This window comes from Prinia subflava, chromosome 1 (assembly GCF_021018805.1).
Source record: "Prinia subflava isolate CZ2003 ecotype Zambia chromosome 1, Cam_Psub_1.2, whole genome shotgun sequence".
NCBI lineage: Eukaryota > Metazoa > Chordata > Aves > Passeriformes > Cisticolidae > Prinia > Prinia subflava.
In genome coordinates, this window is record NC_086247.1 from 56,238,429 (window position 1) to 56,261,634 (window position 23,206).

At 33.9% G+C, this 23,206-nt stretch overlaps 1 protein-coding gene across 3 annotated transcripts in view; it reads left to right on the forward strand.

Annotated features, from left to right (window-relative positions):
• Positions 1 to 23,206, forward strand: part of CCDC102B (coiled-coil domain containing 102B) — a 134,989-nt gene that overhangs the window by 65,008 nt on the left and 46,775 nt on the right. The window contains exon 5 of one of the 3 annotated variants that reach the window (XM_063397329.1): positions 19,325 to 19,351. The exons of the other annotated variants lie outside the window; for them this stretch is intronic. Within the exon in view, the coding sequence (XP_063253399.1) occupies positions 19,325 to 19,336 (12 nt within the window). The 3' untranslated portion in view covers positions 19,337 to 19,351. Of the gene's footprint in view, positions 1 to 19,324; positions 19,352 to 23,206 lie in introns of those variants that run through there. 3 annotated transcript variants of the gene reach the window in all.

Genomic DNA, 23,206 nt, shown 5'->3' on the forward strand with positions numbered 1-23,206 from the left:
AGCATTCACTCGGCACAACTTCGTATTTGGTGTTACCTCACATTCTGGTGATTGGATATTTGTATTCCATAAAGTTAACTGCAAAGTCAAAAATTTCAATCTTCTCAAATTTGTATATGAATCCAATATGCCTGAGAGAAACTTGTAGAAGATAAAATATTTGGTTAATTGTTACTCAGTAGTTGATTTAATCAGTAATTACTAATAGCCAACATTAGTGTATTAGATGAGTAGTGGTAAATAATTTAATCAGGGTGTTTCCTGTATCTACTGCACCTCAATGATATAATATGTGAATAAAGATTTTAAACAAATCTTTATTCAAATGAATACAAATGAAGCTTAGCTTTGAGATTACACTTAGTCATCTGTGCTTTAGGGATGTCAATATTGATTTATATTTATTTACACAATTTGTCAACTGTAGCTGAGAAATCATTCAAAGTTAAAAAATTACAAAGAAAAGATGAGTGAAATATGAATAAAAGTGAAAGAAAGATTTTTGGCTTCCTTTGGTGTTGATATATTGTACTGTCAGTAACTGCAATAATCAGCAGGTCTCAGCAAAGTAGTGATCTTTTAAGCATTAAACTTCTGGTTATTTAGATAGTTTAGGTACTGCTACAATTGCTTTAATGATGGGGAATTTTTTTAATCTCCATCTTTATTTGATGAGTGCTGCTGTAAAAACTGAAAGACAAATAGGATAAAAGAACAGAGGCTTTTTTGTGTAACTGCCATATGTATGTATATATTTATGTTTTACCAAATTAAAAAAGGAAGAATTTTCATTTTAAGAACTTTAACTATGCTAGGTTATATTCAGTAAAACTTAACTTGCTTTATTTCAATAGAGGAAACTTAGATTTAGAGTTTCTAGATTGTCAATGACCTTTTTTGTTCCTTAAGAAATCAAAGTCTCCCTGAATAATATTATAACAAGAATTAGCAGGAAATCCTCCACTATCTGAATAGAATAGGTTTGGAAATTACTGTATTTTGGTTTTGCCTAGCTAACTTCCACTGATGGTTGTCCTAGGCAGAGAGGCAATTTTTAATATCTTGATTCTTAAAGTAATTTTATTTACAAAGATGTCTCCTTATTTTCATTGTTTTGATTTGAAAACAATCTTTAGATCAACTGAGTTATAAAAATAATTGATGTATTGATAAAGATGCAAATCTGTAGGTTTTAAATTATTAGAAGTACATGGTTCATTTGGTTTTTGCATATTGAGCATGCTGAGAATATAAAAACCTTAATAAAGTGGCAAAGACTGTAATTTAAACAAAAGGAAATGAAGCTGAAAAATTAAGCAACTCTTTGAATTAACATCAGCAAATTAATTTTTCCACATTCTGAATATTTTTGTTTTTTCATATAAACTGTGAAACACCAAAGCTGGAAATTAGTCTAATCTGTTGTGAACATTAAGAATATATTGTTCTTATTTAAGAATATTCAAGACCAAAGTGCAGCTGCTAAAATCAAAGAACATGGAGATTCTATCAATTTTTATATAACAATACTATAAAAAGAAACATGGAGAGAGTGATGACATCAACTTCCTGTGGTATTTAGTTTGGATACTGTTCAGAGAGTGCAGACATTTTCAGGTGCCATTGAAAACAGTCCTACAACACACTGTTAATTAGAAAAATGAAAGAGAAAATTGTTAGAGTTGTGGAAACTTGAAGTATTGCCCGACTAATGGGTGTCTCAAGCAGTTTGGTCAGAACTACATTTTTGGTTATTGACAAATAGCAGTAGGGCTACTGCTGATCAGCTAACAATGGCTGTCCTGAAAGAAGATAAATGGTTCCATGCTGCTCTACCACCACCATTTCCATGATTACTGTAGAAACAGCCAGATGTGAGATATTGCTGATAAAACCGCAAACTGCAGCAGCAATCATTAACTTCAGAAAGGCTCAGCTTTGCACTTCATCAACCTCAAACTTAACAGTGGGTATTTTCCCTTGTATTTGGTGACCTGTCCTTTTCCAATGGGGTAAGCAGGGGTTAAAAAAAGGCTTGAAATGTGGATTGTTGAATATTTAGGCTCTGACTATTGGTTTAAATCTCGCTTTTTTCTGCTTTTTTCATGTTTGCACATGGCCAAGTTTACTTGGCAGAAGCCCAATGGAATATAATGGTGTAATACTTTTTATGTGAGACGAAATAAAAATGAGATTTCATCATGGTTCTCATGATTGATGAGATTTGTAAAATAAGAGGGAGTCCAATTACTAAACTATGTTTCAGGCAAAAAGATCACTGAGTTTCTCAGTCACTCCTGACTGCTAATCAATTTGTTGAGTGATGATTAAAATGGTTTGCTTTGACCTAAAATGACTTAGCAGTTTGAGTCCTAGCTAAATGGTTCTTTCTGATAAGGAACCTCATTCTTATTCTGTATATAAGTTGCAGTTCCCTGTTTTAAAATGAAAAATTGTGAGTAGTCCTTTTAAGGTTTTATAATTCCTTCCATTTTTTTACTTATTCAAACGAGGAATTTTTCATCTTAATAATACTTAAATAACTTTTTGTTCATGAAGGTAAGAAAAGAGAATGAAATATGTCAGAAATAAAGAAGATATTAGTGTTTTAGAATGTTTTTCTCAATATCTTCCTCCTTAACATTTTGCAATATTCATTTTTCTACCTTTTAAATGGTTGTTGAGACAACAGTGCCAAAAATTTGTAAATATAGGTGATAACATGTTTTATTCCAAATAGTAAACTCATCTTTCTTAAGTAAGTGAAAAAAAAATTAAATTGTGATACAAAATATTTTGATTTTTTTTCTGGAAGAAAGTTTTCATGCAAGAGTGCCAGCATATTTCTGCTTTTTTGCCTACATTTCTGAAGTTTCATTAAAAAAAATATTGTTGTATGTTGATTGTATTATTGTGTTACCAATGAAGACTTCAAGAAAATAAAGAAAATTCTGATAGACTGTATCCCCTCTCCAGGTAGGCCAAATTTCATTGCAAGCTCTTCAGATGCATAAAGGTGATGCTTGGGTACAATTCAGATAAAATTTTGTAGAACAGAGCCATCATTCCCAATAGTCTTGGTAATCCTTTTGCAAGATTTGTCTAACAGTCATATGAGAACACAAAAAAGTTTAATTTGTTTGGTCTAGGAAAAAAAATGCTGGTACATCAAAATGTCAAAGGAACTGATAACATCAAAGTAAGTAAACCTTTTCCTCATAGTAACATATGAGACTCCTGAACCCATCACTTTCCACAGTAGATTTATGCTATAAAAGCTTTGTGTAGAAGTCAGGTATGATTCAAACACACAGTTCTGGCAAAAATCCCAGATTAGATACTGTACCATTAAATCTGTTACTAGCCTAAAATCCAGACTTCTTGTAAGTGTATGGTTTGTGAAATGATTCAAAACCAAAGAGGTCTTAATACTCTCAAGCAGATTTATTTAGGCAATAGCTAAATTTGCTTTAATTTTTATTTTTCCTAGGTTAAACAAACTAGGATATATGCTAATTAAAGAATTAGTATATGCTACCTTAGAGAGTTGCGATGTCTTTGGAGAGCTCTAAATAAACTTCTGTAATTTTTTACTAGTTTGTATTTCATTATTAAAATTGCAGAGAATACAATTTTAAATTTGTAAAATTATTTTTGAGTTGATTTTCTTTTCTATTCATCATATTTAAGAGGCTGAGTACTCTAGTTCAGGGCATAGGGAAATCTATGAGTGTAACTTTTGTAAACTAAGAGGAAAAAGTCATATTCCATATGTAGGGTTGTTTTTATTCACTCTTTCTGAATTTAACTGAATTCAATGAATTCTGTAAGTGCCATGAGAAAATACAGAATGTCAAATGCAGAAAGCAGTATTGTGTCTTTAAATGCATAGGGACATCTATAAGAGCAGAATATATAATACACAGATTTTCTTGAAAAGTGCCAAGGTGGGGGGAAAGCTGAATTAACTTATCCACTGCCTAGTAGCAGAGTCAAGCTGTTCTTTGGAATACTTTGTTTTGCCCCTAGGCACAAGTAGGGCCAGTATTCCCTCTCCACATTTACTCTGGGTAGCAGAGCTCTTCGGGAAACCACTCTAAGCAACGCTGTGTAGGAAGTTGGAAATGCAGAGCAAGCAGACTCTTTGCTTGTGGGGAAAAGACAATCTGTCTGTGCTCAGAGGAGTAACATCTCACTTTAGCAAGATTTATTGCAGCTTCAAGCTGAAACCAGTTTCTTGATATATATATATAAAAAGAGGATATTGATGTCTTGATCAAAGCACTGTCCTAAAGATTAATTGACCTGTGCTGTATGTTCGGTTTTGTACAGACTTAAGAAGACAGGTAGCAGTTCCCCGCTTCAAATTTCTCATCAATCAAAACAGATGATACTTTCCTATATTTTAATCTTGCTATGAGCAAAAATAATTCCTTATAAGGTCTCTAGTATCTAGTGGATTCATAGTTCTGGAGAGAAACTTAAAATACAAATATTCCATACCTCTACATACTTTCATACTAACATCTCTTCTTGTGTTGTGACCTCTGCCAAGTGGTTGTCTCCTGATTTTTTTTGGATTTAGAGCAATTTGTCTGTGTCACATAATTGGCTTTGAGTATCTTTGCCTTTCCTCTCTATGTGCATACATTAAAATGAAGTTTTCAGGTTGATTTTAGCTATACATAATTTGTATATATAATTATATGAAAGCTGGTACCTGTTTGAAACTTCAATTTTTTTTTTAAATTTATATATATCTAGCTGACAACAAATAAATCCTTAATAAACATTAGGAATGTTTCTGTATTATACAATCATATGAGGTACATAAAAATTCTCTATATTCGCTACCCTGATAAGGCATGTCTCCTTCTGTGTAATACCAAATATTTATAATGTTCCAATTTTCCACACTAACCTTTTTGCAGAGAAGTGCCATAGCTTGAATATCTTGAGAAAAACCCAGGTGATCTTCCAGCAGAGAAGAATTTCTTTAATGAATAAGGCCTTTAATTATGTTCTCGTTCTGCTATATGCTCAAGATTGTAAAATTGCTGAAGAGAAGAGTAAGTAATTGAATAGCAATTTAAGTGTGAATTTATTAAATCAATTAGATTTACAAAAGTAATTTGAGACACAGTGCTGCTACGTTGGGCACACCAAGTATATAAAAATTTAAAATAGATGCTTGTAAGTGCAGCATAGTTTCTAATGGGAATTTGTCTTGGTTATTATAGTAAAAATGATTGATTCTACGTGTCTTGTAAAGCTTATTCTGTAAGTTTTCTTATCCTAATAGCACCTCAGAGGTAGGCCATTTCATTTCAGATTGCTGGGGAACCTCTAGGCATAATAAAAGATTTAATAAACTGATGAAAATTTATAACAGTGATGGAAATATTTCTGTGCTTTTATTTTCCTCTAAAACAAACATATCTTCTCTATTAACTAGTTTGTTAAAGCTATTAATTTTTCTGCACTTGGAACTTCCTTGAACATTATGTTAAACTTTTATGTGTAATGTACTATGTAATATTTTATATGGTACTTTAGAAAACTAAAGGAAAATTAATTTGTGCTATTTGATGGGTGTGTGTACTGCAACTACCCAAACACAAGGACAGAAACCAGTTACAAAGGCTTTTGTGATCAATTGCTACATTAGCCTTCCTAAAGAGCTGACCTCACAACACCATGTTAGTTCAGGGTATCAGAGTGTGAGAGAAATTACCATGTATCAAAAACCACAAAGAATCTAACATGAGGAGTGTGACTGCTACTCATTTTTCTGCCTTCCAAATAGTGGGAAAGGGTATGCCTGTGCAAGCTCTGCTTAGTGTGATAAGAATTAATAGCTGCAGGGCTGATCTGAAGGGCTCACATGCTTTACTGCATAACACCCTGCTAAGTTTGCTGGGCAATGCCTCTATCAAATAATTGGTGATGGGCAGAGGCTGGGGTAGGTGGTGCATGGAGTGGTGGAAGTGCAAAATGGGGCAACTCATTGCTAGCTTAAGACAGTGAGGTCAGGCCTAAGACGTCCTGTGGGATTTGGAATATAACTCACTTTGCTCTCATGGGTAGTGTGATAGCAGAGAGTAGGGACTGTGGATATTGGAGACATATCTCTGATTATTGATGCCCCGAGCTGGCAAAGAGTCAGGTTGCTGAATTTCCTGAGTGTCACAGCTACTAATGTTTCTCAAGTATGGAAAGTATTACCCAGCCAACAACTGATTGCTGAACATAAAAATCTGATTAACAGGAAGTTGCACCTGCACATGAGGAAGAACTTTACTTTTGGTCAAGCACTGGAACAGATTGCCCAGAGAGGTTGTGGAATCTCCCTCACTGGAGATAATCAAGGCATGTCTGAATGCAGTTCTGTGCCATGTTCTCTAGGATGACCCTGGCTGAGAAGGAAGATTTGACCAGATGACCCGACTGTGCTCCCTTCCAACCTTACCCATTCTGAGATTCTGTTATCTCTTCAAGAGAAAGTGCCCAATCAGCTTTCCTATTGGCTGTTCCAATGTCTAACCAATTAGACATTAAGTAGTTTTTAATGATAAATTTTCCATCCTCCACATTACACTGTTCCTTGTGGCAATAAATTCAATAAATACAGAAACTTAATAAAAACAAGCAGTTCAAGCTTACTTTTTACATTAGCTTCTCTAACACTTGATATCTTACAAAATAGGGATCTGACTTCTGGGATATTTCCATGTTCATTGAGCTGTAATATTTTAAGACATGGGGTTTATTACTTGACTTCCATAAATGATTGCCTAATACCCAAAAAAGCCATACAGAAAGTACCCAAGCTAATATAGTGATAGTCTAGAAACACTTCTCCTTTTTTGACTAAAAAACAGATAGTAAATGGATTTTCCTTTATTAGTATCCTGAGACCATCCTCTGTGGACAAAATGAACTGTTGATAATAATATTTCAACTACTCAGTTTTGCATGTTTGAACTAAATGTTTTTCAAGTCTCACTTTGAGTTAAATAAACAATCGATCTATTTAATCTAAACAGTTTAATTTACTGCTTTGATCTTTATGATATTTCACTGAATGTCACAGGAATATGTATATACTCTTCAGCAAATAATATATTTAATTCACTCTCATACCACCTTTTCATGTTGAAACTAACATGTTGACTTTGTATACAGTTGACTAATCAGGAAAAGATCTTATAATAATAAAAGTTCATCAAGCATGAAATTTTCCTGTTCAGACTGAAAATCTGAATGCAGAAGACTGATGAGGGTAGTAAAAAATTAATATACAGAATCTGGAAACTAAAATATTGAGTGATAAGAGGAGAAGGAGAACTTGAATATCCAAGTAACTTGCTGTAGGTAAAGTGAGGAGAAGAAAAAGGAGCATAAAAACAGTGACGGTAGTTCTAAATATCAGATGTCAAAGGACATTTGAAAGAGGAGAAGAAAGCTGTATTTCACAGCACCGTGTACCTCTGGCTAGCAAGCAGGGAAATAGTCTCACGGGATAGGGAATGTGATGACCTGAAGGATCACACATATCTTATGGGAGGCAAGATTTTATGCTGCAGATTCTTTCCCTAAGGAGTCTTGTTTAAGGATTCAGAAATATATGCTCTATTGACAAGTAGCATGTTAGTCACCTTAGAGCCATTTTGTTAACCCTCTGAAAGAATTCAGCAGGTAGTGGATGTAAAGTAAGTGATGTCTTTCAGAAAACTTTCTGGAAACCAACTAGTGATATTACTTACCAGGAAAAACTGAAAAAGTTTTATGTTCTCACCAGAGTTTGGAGTATGGGGAACGCCTTAAAATTTTGTTCTGTTTCTGAAGGGTCAATGATTTTTTTTCAGTTTTATTTCATCTGCAGTCCCAATGCACCAAAATCTGGCTGCATTGTAACTCAAGGAGACAGTAAATTTCACGGGAATATAGCCATTTCATTTTCATCTGCATATAAAATGGTCACAGATAAAAGAAACATTTTCTTCTGGTGCAATTTGTGTGAACATGTGACCAATATTTTACTAACTAGTGCATTTTAGGTGAGAGCTGCTACTTTAGGCAGAAACAGTATGAATTCTAAGACTAGTAGGTACTGGATTTGAACTAACATTCTTGTGAGGGCAGATTGTATCTTCTACACACGAGATATTTAACAGCAGGCTTTTAAATTAGCATCACCCTGATGGCATGCTTAAAGCCAGGCAAGGTATGGTCTGATAGTACTGACGCAATAAAATCCTGTCGCTATTGATGCTGGTCTAGTAGAGAATTCCAGAAATAAAGTTGAGAAATTGCACATTTCTCAGGGAAATGACAATTAAGAAGACATTTCCTTTCAATTGACTTCAACAATCATGGCTAAAATCTTGCTGAGAGCAGTGCTGGACCACAGCAGATGTGGTAAACATCACAGAGATCCTGAGAAAAATGCGTGAAAATCACACTAATGTGCTATGAAAATGTTCCGGCAGAACCATTTCAAGAGGTGGACTATCTTTTTATTTTTCCTCTTAGCAGACTACTTCGGGTCTTCCAAATAGTTATGGAATATGACAAAAGAAAAAGCATCACACTCATGATCAGATGTCACTTAAAGAAAATGTCCTAATGAATATTCTGACCATTGAAAAGGTCAGACAGACTGAGACAGACAGCTGGATCTCAACTGTAACAGGGATGGTGGATGCTATGTAGGATAAGGAAGTGTGCCCATGTTCTTCAATGAAGCTCTGTTAACTCAGTATCCCAGTGCCCTTATCCGTAGTACAAGTGGCCTGAGAGAAATTGGCACTTTTGCCTCAATACATTAAGCTCACAAACTAGAATAAATGTTGGAATTCTCTCAAACTCCATTAATAATTATATTTTGGAGTCAAACATCTGTGCTCAAATTCTGTCATGGGTAGAATACAGAAGATAGGCAGGTCAGGAGTAGTAGAAACCTTTTCAAATGTTACATCTAAATACACCAGAGCTGAGCTATTGATCCTGATTTTTGACAGGATCAATTTTGGCTTTAATGATTGATTTAAATTTCAGTAGAATGTACGTGTGAACAGATTTGCATTTACAAAGAATTGCACAGTTCAAAATGAAATTACGAGATTCTGGTGTGTGAATACTGTAATACAGGCCCTGCTGGTTTACTCCCACACAGCTTCTGCTCTTGCTCACTGTGTGGACACACACACATACACACAAACAAATCTTTGCATTCATGCATTCCCAGACAGAGTTCTTTGTGAACCTGAGCTGTGCCATGAAGAGTTTTCATAGAGATAAATGCAAATAGCAGTCAATTTTTTCACTGCTCTCCTGTTGGTTTTGTTGTTTTCATTTTTCTTTTTTTCCGAGAAAATTTTTGTTTCCTCTAAGGTTTTGGATTTTCTACATATTGGCACTGAGCATTTCATGACTTATCTATAGTCAGATTCCTATTGTGCTGGCTCCTCTGGTAGGTAAAAAGAATAAAATTCTTAGTATTCTTCAATGTTTTACCTCTTATATAAAAAGAGAGCTTGCTTAGACAGACGGTTTTTAGAAATATTAGGAGAAAACAGATCTAAGGTTATCATGGTGGCTCATTATCACAATCTAGATTGATGTGATTGAATCCCCCACCTGTAAACCAAAAGAGTGCAGTGAGGGTTTCTGCAGTAACTTGCTGTGCCTGGACCATGCGGTATACTTGGCATTGCATGAAATGTTCATAAAACTCATGGCATTGAACAGATCCAAAGTTGTTCTTGCTGTAATTTCTAGACTGAAAGTTGGACACGGGTTAAGAAACCATTTCTATTTACTCCTTCAGCTATGACTTTTAAGATTATTTTTCCATCTGTTTGTAGGACTGAAACAATCTAGTGTGGATAAATGGTGTCACTGCGTGCCAATATTAAACTTTGCCCATTTCTTCTCTCATAAAGTTGACTTACAAAGGAGAGGTCATCATCAGAAAAATAATTTTTTATTTAGTCACCCCAAAAGTAAACACTTTGTTCCAGATAGTCATTCTTCTTTTCTCTAGTGCATATTTTTCTGCTTTTCTGAGAAGCAGTGATCTGCTGGTACTGATATTTTGGTGAGTCCTGGTGACTCTTGAAGATCTCATGATATTCAAAGCATCTATATAACATTAGTTTCTAGGTCCCTAGGTAAATAAAGACAGCTACCCTTGTCTAGAAAATATTCGTGCATCAATTGCTATGGAATGCAGAACTGATAAATAGAATGCCATAAACTGTTTTAGATATATTGATGTAGGTGTTTATAGCAGCTGAAGATATCTGCAGCAGGTAAAATATAGACATATAAGGGAATTAAATTAATTTTTTAAATTATGTTTCAGCGTTCAGAATTCACAGTCTGAAACTTTGTATATTACTTTTTTGCTCAATCAATTTTTAATCTCTGCTTTTACTTAATAATAGCTTTTTACAAGACATTGTTTTCTCTAAAGTTCTCTGGTTCTGTCAGAGAATCAGATGTAAGTATTTTCAAGTGTTTAAAGGAAATCTTGTCAACTTTGAGAGTCATAGACTCAGTAACCTACTTCAAAGTTCTTAGAGTATTCCAGGCCACTTTTGACAATATTGTCTATATATATTTATCTGTGTGAGGGAAGGGAGGGAATTAAGCATTGTTAATACTAAATTACAGAAGAATTCTAACTTTTGTTTGTAGATAATTAATATTACTGCTTGGGGTCTAGTGTCTAAAAGAGGCTAAATATGTTTATACCTTAGGAGAGAGTTGTGTAACCTTGGTCTTCTGAATGTGAGCTGGTAACAGCAATTAGCTGAAAAATAGACTGTATTTTAAAAAAATTTACTACGTAATAACTATTTGCTATAATGGTAGTATTTCTCAGTTACTTTTAATTGAATAGAAACATCCATTTTGTCTTTCTTTCAGTATACAACTTTACTGCCTGCATGAATGCAGCTCAGACTTCAAATGTAACTTTGGATACAAATAATGGAACTCATTTAACTTAATTTAGCAGAATGGGCTATTTTAAGATACAGTTCATTTCATCCTAAAGTGGATGTCTTTCTGAAAGTTTCTGTTATCTAACAAGTAATACATGCAACATCAATATAGTGGATGAGGTATGAGTGTTCAAGGTCTAGAAATTATTAGTTCACTGGTCTTAGAAGCTCAAAACAAATTTTATTCAGTTCAGTCATTACAAATGTCATTCTGAAGTATTGTTGACCATTTGTGAACTACAGGAGCTGAAAATTACAGTAATAGATGGTGGAGATGGGAAATATGGACCATTTCTTTCATCTAATCACTAACGTGGCTTTTTTTCAATACTAAGAAAAATTAACACTATGGTAGTCAATAATAGTTGTTCAACTTTGCAGCTGGTGGTGCAGATTTCTTCAAATTTTACTTTCAGTCAAGTTTCATTTTATTTATGTTCTATGTTTTTCAGCATAATGTTCACTTTCTCGGTTTGGTCTTACCAGAGTGTAATGTTTTCAGTCTAATGGTACCAAAAACCAATGTAATTAAAAAACCAGCATTTGTTCTTTAGTAACTTTCACACATTTATAGGCTACATTGTTTGGGTTTTTTTAATTTTAAAAGCAGATTCCATCATCTGCCTCTTCAGAATAAAACATTAAATAAACCATACTATCATTTCTCTACATACAACAAAATTATTATTTCTGTCCAAGAGTCAATAACTAACACAAGGGAGGGATGATATTGTCTCGATATATATATATAATGCTAATGTTCAGGAGCAAATAGCAGATTGTGCACAGGATTGGTAGGACAACACAAGATAATTGTGATAATGTCAGAGTGGGATTTTTTTTTAAATATATATGTCTTTTTTCCAAACAGCCTCTGCCATTGTTTACATTACAAATACAAAAATATACTTGAAAAATATAAGTGCATTTTATTAGCACAAATAAAGCAGGTATATTTTTTAATAATTCTTTTAAAAGTCTCAGAAAGTCTTACCCTAGACATAGCAAATGTCGACAGATACAGATTAAAAAGAAAAACAACTGCCAATTTATTATTATACAATATCTTTGTCCACACATACTGGAAATATTATAATGCTTTTTTTTTTTCCCCAACAGTAGTCAGATTCCTTGGTATATCTCTAAATAGGATTTTGGAATCCCAGTTGTGTTTGTTTTCTGTTCTTAGTTAAAAGTTCCTCCAAAACCTACAGCATGCTTACACCAAGCTAAAAATGGAGGCTCAAGAAAAACTAGGAAAACTGATATACGCGCAGAAAGTAATAGAATGGCTTGAAACTGAAGCTAAAATACTGCTAATTCTCAGGAAATCCTAGGGAGCTGAAATATTCAAAAGCTGAGGTACATCAAAGTATAAGTTTGTAGTAATATACTATTTCATCAGAAGCACTTGGCTGGCAAGGTTTGGAAAATCTATATATTATTGGAAATTAATCAAGGCTTATATCTGAATTTAGACAAGGATCAAACCAATCCATTGCTGATACTGTTCTTTCTATATCTTTCCCCTATACACATACTTGCTTTCCTGCCTCTGTGTGTGTGTATAATATTTGAAATGTCTGTATTTGTATAAGTCATTGAGACCATGACAGGCTAACCTGTAAAACATGGCATAGTTTTAAGGTAAAATCTTAATGCTTTTTAAAATATATTTAAGTAAGTTTCAGCAGTCATGTTAGTATAAATCAAAAAATAGCTGATTTTTCCTCAAGTCTCAGGATTATTTACTTTGAGGAGAACTGAATGAGTTATAAATTAAAATTATTATCAAGAAGGGAATAAAACTACAGTTAGTTATTTAGAAAATGGTATTGGGCAGAAGCAAGGCACTTTTGTTAATTAATTTTAATTATAAATAATTATTTAGCAGGGTTTTTCTTAAATTCAGGTATACAGCCTCATGAATACTTCATTTTATACTTCCCTCGAGATATTATGTGAAAGAAATCAATTTAAGCCTTTAAATCTGTATGTGCAAGGTATTTATTCTTCCTGCTTCTCCAGCTTTCCTCTTTCTGAAAATAATCTGGCTCAATAAATGCTCTCGCACCAGTGTCAAGGTTTCTTGTTGTTGCTGCTGTTGTTGTAAAGTGTCCTTAATAAGACCATGAAAGTAGCTGCCTTTCATCCTCTGCAAAATGGCTGGGTTTTCATTATTGCACTTCATTTCAAGGATCACTCTTCATCTCGAAGTGTATGCAACTTCTGTGTTTGCTCTGAATTTGTGGAAAGGAACAGGGAGGGGTGACACACAACCTGTATTTTGACACCTATAATAGTCCTTTTTGTAATCATAGTCATGATACAGTGTAACAAAGGCCTCTCCCTACCATTAACCTTGAGTTTTTCTTTCTTATAAAGTGTGTAAGGATAAACATTTCCTTATCAAACAATATGACCCTTGTAAAAAACCACTATGCATAAAAACTCAGGAGGAGGCGAAGTAAAAATAAAGTTCTTCCCTTATCCTGAAGAATAAGTATTATTTTTTCCTTGAGCTTTTGTTCAGTTTTTCATTTCCTGTGATTGAATTTCTGACAGTCAAATCCACACAAAGACCAGACTCAAGCAAATAGATTTCAAAGAAAAAGTAGGAAATGGCAAGAATAATAGGAAAATATGAGATGGTGGACACTGATAGGATTTTTAACTTTGTTTTGAGTACTTTGGATTTGGGTGTTTTGTTCAATTAAATTTGGCTGTTTGTCTGTTTTAAGCTCAAATTCTCACTACATATATTCCTGTGTAAAACCTTCAACTGTCTCCCTTAAGCTGGAAGGACTAAACTTTGTCTCATAGCTTGCTTTTTCACAGTCTTCCTTAGCCTCAGTGTGAAGCTCACCCTGCTACAAGAGGTGAACCATCAGGTTGTTTGTAGTTCAGGTGCACAGATGCAGCTGCTCATGACTTCAGCTGTCACAGGTTCCAAGTTCTTTAAAACTCTGAGTACCAGAGCAAGGCTCACTACAGTCAACAGGGGTATCTTTCCAGGGAAATGACTCCAATTGCAGAATGCAACAGGAACCCTGTCTTTATCCTTCTTACCAATAGTGTCTGCACAGCATCCATAAAGCACAGTAGTACCCTACGAATGAATACACATATATTTGGGATGCCTGCTCAAACATATTCTAGTGATAAGGGTACCTGATCAAAAGTGTTTGGAGAACTCTGTACTAGACCTTCTCCAGAGTGCCTTCCAACCTCGGCACTTCTATGACTTTTGGATTCTGAAATTAGTTGACCCATCTGCTACAAGTGTCAGGAAAGGGTTTATATAAGGAATAACTACAAAATAAATTAACTTCCTTTTCTAAAGTATACATCTTGTAGTACTGTAAAGGGTTTTTTAAATAAAAATATCACTCCTCTGGAACCTTTTTTTTAGTGTGAAAATACAGGTTTCAAGTCTATAATATTGTTTACTTATTGAATTCCCTGATGCTCAGTAAAATTGTTCTCTCTGATCTTTTTGGAGTAATAAGTAAAACACAGGAAAAATGCCCACAGCAGTGGAAGAATATATTTTCCTATACTGCTTTGAGAAAACACTGCATAAAAGAAGAAAGAGCTTGTATTTTTAAAGTATCACATTTATTTATGTTCTTTTCCCTAACACAGCCACTTATCAGTGATTTAGCAAAAAGCATGAAGATCCTGTTTTCACTTTAAATCTGAGTAGCAGGAATAAAGAGATAAGACTAATGGCAATGTAATTTTCTTTAGATAACACTTAACCACAACATATTTGCTATTAATATATGTTGCACAAACGAATTTTACTTAATGATACAGGCAGAATGTCTTTAACATACCACTAAAGTAGTTTGTTATTTTCTCTGGTTTATTGTTAGGAAATTATCTTGTATATTCAGATGAAGTGTGCAACATGATTATTTGTATTCTGAGACTCATAGGAAAATGAAAACTTAGTTTTTCTGACTCTGCTGCTTTTCATTTTACTGTATGATACATATTCATTTTCACTGCTCCTTTTAGGAGTACATTTATATAGCCATACTCTAACCTAGCAGGCTTTGAAGGGATATTTGACATGCAGTTAATATTAAATCTGATTTATGTAGATTAATGCAACACTCTGATGTTCTGTCAGATTTTCTCATTATTTTGTACACTGTTTAGGACATGAATCATTGAAGTGATCAAGGCAAGTAAGTGTGATTCCAAACAGTACTGGCAGTGAGTTGATAGTAAAGTCCACAATATCAAGGATAAAGAGATTCATTTGTTCTTTAGATTTGTTATTCTCAAGTGAAATAAATTTTACAATGCATGTTAAAAATACATAGCACTCAAGTTTTGTATGTGAAATTATGTTTATGTACAGCTGTAGATACTGCTGCAAATAGTAATATTGCCTTGTTTCTGATGAGGTAATAGCTCATTATTATAGTATATTCCTGTACGATGGAGTGTGCTTTCTTTTTTCCTATGGCTGTAAATGTTTAAATCCTATCAGGTTGTTTTAGACGAATTTTTTTATGATGAGTTAGGAAAACAAAATTTTTCTCATGAGAAACAATATAAAGATAGTCCTTTAAAGATTTACATCAATAAATTTTGCTGTATAAAACCCTACAAATTGGAGTATGCATGTTGAATGAGGTGTAAGCAATAACAGTTATTTATAAACAAAGAGAAAGTTTTCTCCCCAAAACAACATAATGTTCATCGTAATGTGACTAGAAGCAAAGAGAATTCTGATGTATAAATTTTTCTTCTCAATAAATAAAATCAGAAACACTTTTTTTTTTTTTTAATCTGTTAGGGCATTGTAGGATACTGCTCCATTAACTTATTTCTTTTGTGAGCAGGAATTTTCATTTAGGCTCTACTCTATGAAGTGTCTTGTAGTCTGTTTTTGAATAAGTAAATAATCTTATTTTGAATGAATTTTGAATGAATTTTCATTTAGACTCTACTCTATAAAGTGTCTTGTAGTGTTTTTGAATGAGTAAATAATTTTATTCACATAATAATTTTAGAACTGTATTTCGTTTTCCCAAATTCCCGTGTTACCAGGTTGTATTTTCACTTTAACCAAAAAAAAACCCCAACCAAACACAAAAAAAATTAAGAATGAAAATGTCAAGAGTGATGTTAAGCCTGTCTCCTGTACTTTCTGACAGTAATCTGAATTTATGGATGCAGAGATTTGTGCTTCATAGAAGTAGTTGAACTGATTTAAGTGTTTTTAGTGTAGTTAATCCCAGTGAAAAATGAGGCTCATTACACTTGAAAACTGGTGGTTGGAATGGCAGGGAATAGAGAAGAAAGGAGTAGTCTATGAACTAAGCAACAGAACAGGAGCATTAAATCCATGGATAGAAAAGGAGATTGGCTAAAATCTTGCTCTGCAGATACTGGATGAAGAAGTGGATAATGACTTCTACATACATTAGAAGCAGCCTCCCATTCACATATCCTGATCCTTATAGGTACTTAAATCACCCCAAAATCTGCTGGTTAATTAATATTCAGAGCTTTTCTCTGATCTCTAGAGTGGTCCACCTCACTGAGCAGGAAATTGGGTAAAAACCTTGGGAGGCCTGCATGGGTGAACAAGGAGCTCCTGGCAACATTCAAATGTGCAAAGGAATTCTACAGTAGGTGGAAGTAAGGACAGATAATTTGGGAGAAATACAGGGACATTGGCTCAGCATAAGGAGATACAGCTAGGAAAGCTAAGACCCAAGTGGAGTTTAATCAGGCCAGGGATCATAGGAGCAGCAAGAAGGGCTTCTATAAGCCCTTCTATATATAGCAGACAAAACAAAAACTAAGTAGAATTTGAGTCTTCTACTAAATGGTCCGTGACATATCCAGTGACAAAGGATATGGAGAAGGCCATGATCTGGAATGGTGTCTTCACCTCAAACTTGACTAGCAAGATCAGCTTTTAGGAATACCAGGACAAAAGTCCGGAATAACAAAAATGTACACTTGCTGGAAGTGTATCAGTTCAGGGAATTCATAAGAAAGCTGGACATACATAAGAAAACTGGACCTACATAAATCTCTGGCCTCTGATGGGATGCACTCACAAGTGCTGAGGGAGCTGGTTGTTGTCATTGCCAAGGCTACATAATTATCTTTGCAAAACAACAGTGGTTGATGCTGGAGGACTGGACTATCTCCTATCTTCAGGAAGGGCAAGAAAGAGGACACAGAGGATTACAGGCCAGACAGCCTCATCTCGATCCTTGGAAAGGTGATAGAGCAAATAGCTTCCAGACAAGGACAAGAAGTGCATTGGGTGCAGTCAGCATGAACTCTGAAAGAGGAACACTTGCTTGGCTAGCAGGGAGAAGTTGTTGAATCTGTTGGATTAATTTTGTGAATACGAGGATCTGAACTGGAGAGGTAGACAATGCATATGCTTATGCAAATGAAATGATCCTCATATTAAAAAAAAAAAAATTTGAGAAAAGAGAGTGGATTGCAGGAGAAGTATTTACTTGTGGGTCTTCTTTCATTCAGTACTTTTTTTGATGGTTTTTGCACTACAGTTATTTTTCTGGGAAGTCATTCAAGGTGAAGCCTTGAAGCTTTCAATTGCAAATGAGATAATGAAACTCCTATTAGGCAGAGTCAAGACTCATAATTTTCAGATTTTGGTCTTGATTACAGTTTGGGTACTAGATTTTGTGGCTCCAAATGAGGAAAAGACATAGTAAAGATGAATAATTTTGGCCTGCATCATGAAAAGAGGAAAAATGCAGATGGCTAACTAACTGATTAATCACTGGAAAAAAAATGCAGTTTTTCATAGCTTTTAAATGAGAAAGTCTATGAAAGGAATAAAATTAATAAACTAGATTTTAAAAACTAAAATGTTATATAATACTAAAAAAATATTTTAAAATCAAATTATTTTCTTTATTCATTTTTATTAGGATCATGGACTGCACTTATATACCATGTAAATGTGTGAAAATTGTCCCAAACTATTGCATAGTTTCTACCCATCAGATTTATAAGACTATGAACTGTTCTAATGAAGAACACACATGATAACAGCTCCATGTCTTTCAAAATGATCTCTAGCACAGATATGGTTAGGAAAGTTGATGAATTCTGAGGAGAAGTTAAATGTACAGTGTCATGCTAGCATATATTTTAAAGGAAACAAAGTTCTCAGACCAACAGATCTGAGTTTTTTTCTGCAAGGTTCCAGGTGACGGTTTGCATAACAAGTTTAGCAGGAACTTGCTCTGCACATACATGATTTTAATAGATTGAAAAAAAATTAAAATATTATATCTAAACATAAGAAATGATTGAGTGGTCTTAGACATTACTAAGACGATATCATTTTTATAGATAAGTCAGCTCAATATCTGTCCCTTCACAAAGCTCTTAAGATAAATATTATTATTGCAAAATAAGAAAAAAATAAAGGATATCTCTACCTGGAATAGTAGCAATAAATTGTCTGCATTCTAGAGTCATATCTTGTTACAGGTGAAAAGATAAATTGGCATTGTTTCTGTTTTTAACTCCTTTCCCTGAAAATAAGTAAAATTGTCTTTCATATCTCAAGATATAGTACTTCTCAAATTTAGATCAATATTGTCTGAATAAGCCTACTAGCAAAATTCTTACAGACTTATATTTTTATCTTTCACTGGCTTGAAGACTATTACAACTTTATACCTTGTACATTTTAAGACAAATATTATCAACAACAACAAAAAAGGCTCAATGTATTTATTTTCTATTTATTATTCATTTATTTATGTTCAACATCACCGTAAGGTAGATAGTTTGAAGGTATGGTCAGTGTGGCATAGTTTATCAAGCTTCTTCTTTATTTCAACAACAAACCATATTTAGGTGAGTGTAATAATAGTGCACTGTTCTACATAAACAATTTAGGTTACGTTTTTATGGTAAGGTGGATGAAGATTTAAAACAAATCTGTTGCTGTATGGATAAAGCAAGGCCATCCTCCTTGTGGAATTCCTTCCCATAAAAAGAGCCACTTTTGTCTGTGTGGAAATAAAATTTATTGTCCTATTCTTGAACTATCAGTCCTTCATAACAGTATGAATTCACTTGAGAGAGTAACAGGCAAATAATTTAAGAGGGAAAAGAAACTTTAGAGAGATATTAAAAGTAAGATTAATCAAAAGTTTTATTAAATTTTGTTTTAGACAAATGTCATAAAAGCTTCTAGGAGATATTTGAGGTCATAGAGGTCACTGTCATGTAACAGATGAGAAAGCACTGAATTAAGATTCAGAAATGTTGAATTCTCATTCTAGTTCTGCCACTGAGGCATCGTGATGTCAAGAGAATCACTTGTCTCTACTTCAAACTGACAGCCTTGAAAATAGAGGTAATTGCATGTCTCGAGTCAGATCTCTTCTGATATACTACTGTTTTGCAATGTACCATTTCATCTGACTACAAACCATGGGACAAAACCAACTTAGAAATAACAGATTACTTTTCTTTCAGAATTTTAGTTCTCCAGAGAGCTATTATCAGTATAAAATATAGTCCATTTCAGATGTGATACCAGGTTCTACTCCCCAACATCTCCAGCCTGGCAGGTCATGCTTTAAGCCATTTTGGTGGTAATTCAAGATTCTTATCGTTTAGAAGATTGGGAAGATTTCTGTGAGAGTCAGTTGTTTAAAGATAATATATTGGGTGTCTAATCCTCCAAAAGAGGCACAGGGCCAAGGCACTGACCACTTGCCATTGTTATGTCCCATGGCTCAAAGTTTTAGTCAGTGTTGAGCCAAACTCTGCCCATTGGTTTTACTGAGATGATATGACTGCAACAGATGGCAGAATTTGTCTTGTGTTCCTCTGGCCTCCTTCCAAATTGGGTAATTACGTTCTACATAGCTACAGTTATATACAGTTTCAGTTCAGTATTTTTCACCCTCTTCATTGCTAAGCAGTTTTCATATTTGAGGAACCTGTTTGGGTTTTTTTATGGGTTAATGGATGATACTTTTCTATAGTGAAACTAGTATTTTTTATTCATAGCAAAGCAGCAAGCTAAGAATCTCTCTACACAGAAACAAATACAATACAGCTTTTGAGAATCTTAGAGTCCATTTAGATTGTTACAGTTCTAATATATTAAAATATACCTGGCAACTCTGTTTACATAATGTGAAATGTGTTGCCAGTGTAAGACCCACCACTTCCAGTCCTGCAAGCCAACTGAATTAAGGATGGTGTGCTTTGTAGTGTAATATAAATAAATAATTTTGCCATCAAACAACACTTATTTCATCTGAACCCCCTAAACAAAACCACTCAAACAAACAAGCAAACAAAAGAAACAAAGCAAAAGAAAACAAAGCAAGACAAAACACTTCTTATTAACAAATTACTATTATGTTCCAAAATGCATCGCTAATGACTTGCTTCACACTTGTCATAATTATGGTTAAGAACAACAGATGCAAAACAAGAAAATTCTGCTGCAAGTTCTGACTTAAAGATAGGAAAGCAATAACCAAAATAAATCATGTACAGAAAATTAATATCTCTGTGTGAGGAAAAATTTATGTATGTAAGCATAGGGTAAGAAAGTAATTTCAAAAGTAGTTACAATGATTGCAAATCTTACTAGAACTAATTCTAGATTTAGTGAGTGCCTTGTTCTCATATCTGTTAATGTTATTTTAGTAACATCCTTTTCAGAGTCCTTGAAGGTTTCCCACTCTTCCTCCTTATCTGCTCTCTGTCATAAGCATCAAAAAAAGAACTTTTACTTAAAAGTGCAGATTTGTACCAAATATTGGGTTAATTATACTGTTTTGACATGTTTAATATTTAGACTTCACTATTCAACTGTGGACATATACTTAGCTTTTAGTTAAATTCAACAGCGAGATTCCTGTATTCTCATCCTTCTGTGTTCTTATAAAAGTATACCAAAATTTTTAGATTTAAATGCTTCTAGTTCCAATAAACATTTCAAGTGATTTGAAATCTATTAAATTGGAATACATGTCAGCTTTTACAGTTTCTTAGTATTTAGATGCTTATTTCTTAGCCTCTTAATATCATTCATCATTGCAAATTGCCTAGTATGTACCCACCAAAAGTCCTCCAGTTTAACATTTACATTTAGTTGAAGCAAACAATATAAATTTGTGAGGTTTGACATACGGAGATTTTAAGAATGACTACATTCCTTCCCTTCCAGGTGAAAATTCACTATATTAAAGAATTATGTTGTATTTCCATTGAACCCATTTATCTGAAACTGCTCAGAAATTGACAGAATACCTTCAGGGATTCCAGAGGTCATGATTAGGAAAAACAGTTACATATCTCTAGCTTTCTTAATTACTTCTCTTTTAGAGAGTTCTAGTCTCTTGACTCCTTTACTGTGACTAAAGCATCTGGCCGGGACAAGTTTTATTGTTTCTTAGGGACTACGTTAACATGGATCATTTTATGGCTTTTGTTCACAGTAAGCCATGTGTAATGGTAGTTAGATCCTCCCAGATAAATTCATGTTATCCTGGTGTGAATAGAACTTGCAGTAAATGAGTCAGGCATCCTTTGGATGAAATAAGCTATTTGGTCTATTATGGATAAAATGAAATTTCCTATGTGCATTATGTGTAGGAGCAACTCTCTTGTACACTGAAAACTCATGAAGAGAAGACAATGTTTGGTTTCTCCCTCCACCAGCATGGTAGCCATTGTCATTAGTGTCACCAGTTATTGCCAGTAACGTCTATGCATGGTTGGAGAGGCAGGTGAATCATACTACCTGTTGGGAATTAGTTTAAGAAATGAAGAGCATTTGAACTTTTAAACTGAAAACTTGTCCATTGCATCTACACAAGAAGTTGGAGGCTGTCAAAGTCTTTACATTGAGTTTGTTTCCTGCCTCCTCCATTTTGAGTCTGGTGAATACTGTACTGTGACAACTGATGACTACCCCAACACTGCTGTGAATGGTTCTTAAAAAAACTTTTCTTCTTTTTAAAGTCTAGGTTGCCCATGCTTATTTAAGTTGCTTTCCCTTTAAATAAATAAGTGTCACTCTTCTGAGAAAACTGTAAAATTGCACAACTGTTTCCTTTCTTTCTCCCATTCAGAACCTGCCTGCTTATTGGTTTTGATTCTTGAGAAAATAAGTATTATTTTATTATTATTGTTATTGGTGAGCATCATCAGTTTCCTTGTCTCTTGTGGAAAATTGCTTTCTTCATGCAGTTACTGAGATGGCTATCACTGTTAATTCTGTCAAGATCTGACAATGAATTCTATTATCAAGATTTAGTTCTCTTTTGAAAACAATGAATAACATACTAGCTCTAGGATACGTACAAGTGACATGACAAGAAAAAGTTAGTAATACTTGTAACAGAAATGATCCATTTAATTATTGCATATTCATTATTATTTTGTGCTGTGTTTCTAGGGACCTATTCATGTCTGGTCAAAACATAAAAGTGAGGCTGGTTTTACTTGGAATGAAGCCAGGCAAAACTTCTACCTCTACTGGAAAACTTAATGAGTTCTCTGTGCCTTCTATTTGTAGACATTATAATTTAAAAAGAATATCCAAATGAATATTTTATTTTTCCCTCATGATTCAAGCTGGTTGAAGAGATAGTCTTCCCTATAGTGAAATATATATCTTTAAAACCAAGCTGTCAGTCTCTTTCCCTGTGCACTTTAGAGCAGTCTGTTAAATTCAGTCAATGTCATTGACCTGTCAAAGGATAGTAGAATATTTTATCCTTTTTTCCAAGGTAATCAAGCAACAGCATCTGTAGAACAGCAGTTTCTACCATGACTGATAACAGTCAGAAATACAATACAATCATAGAAACCAAGAAAAGGTGCCATGTCTGTATAGAGCCATAAGAATAAAACAATAGCTCTGAAAGTACTGAAAAATAGCTTGTTCAATAGCATTTCTCTTTTTTTACTTATTTCTTTTACTTAAATTATTTTATACAAATTATTTTCTTTAGTAACAAGTGGAATGAAAGTCGAACAGAAATGTGTTTCTTTCCATTAAAATTTGTATTTCAAGTTACATTTTTGATATGGGACATTGTGCATATGTGAATCACATTTCCTGTGATGTAAATTTATGTAATGCAGACTAATGCATATAGTCTGATTAATGAGAATACATTAAATTAGGATTG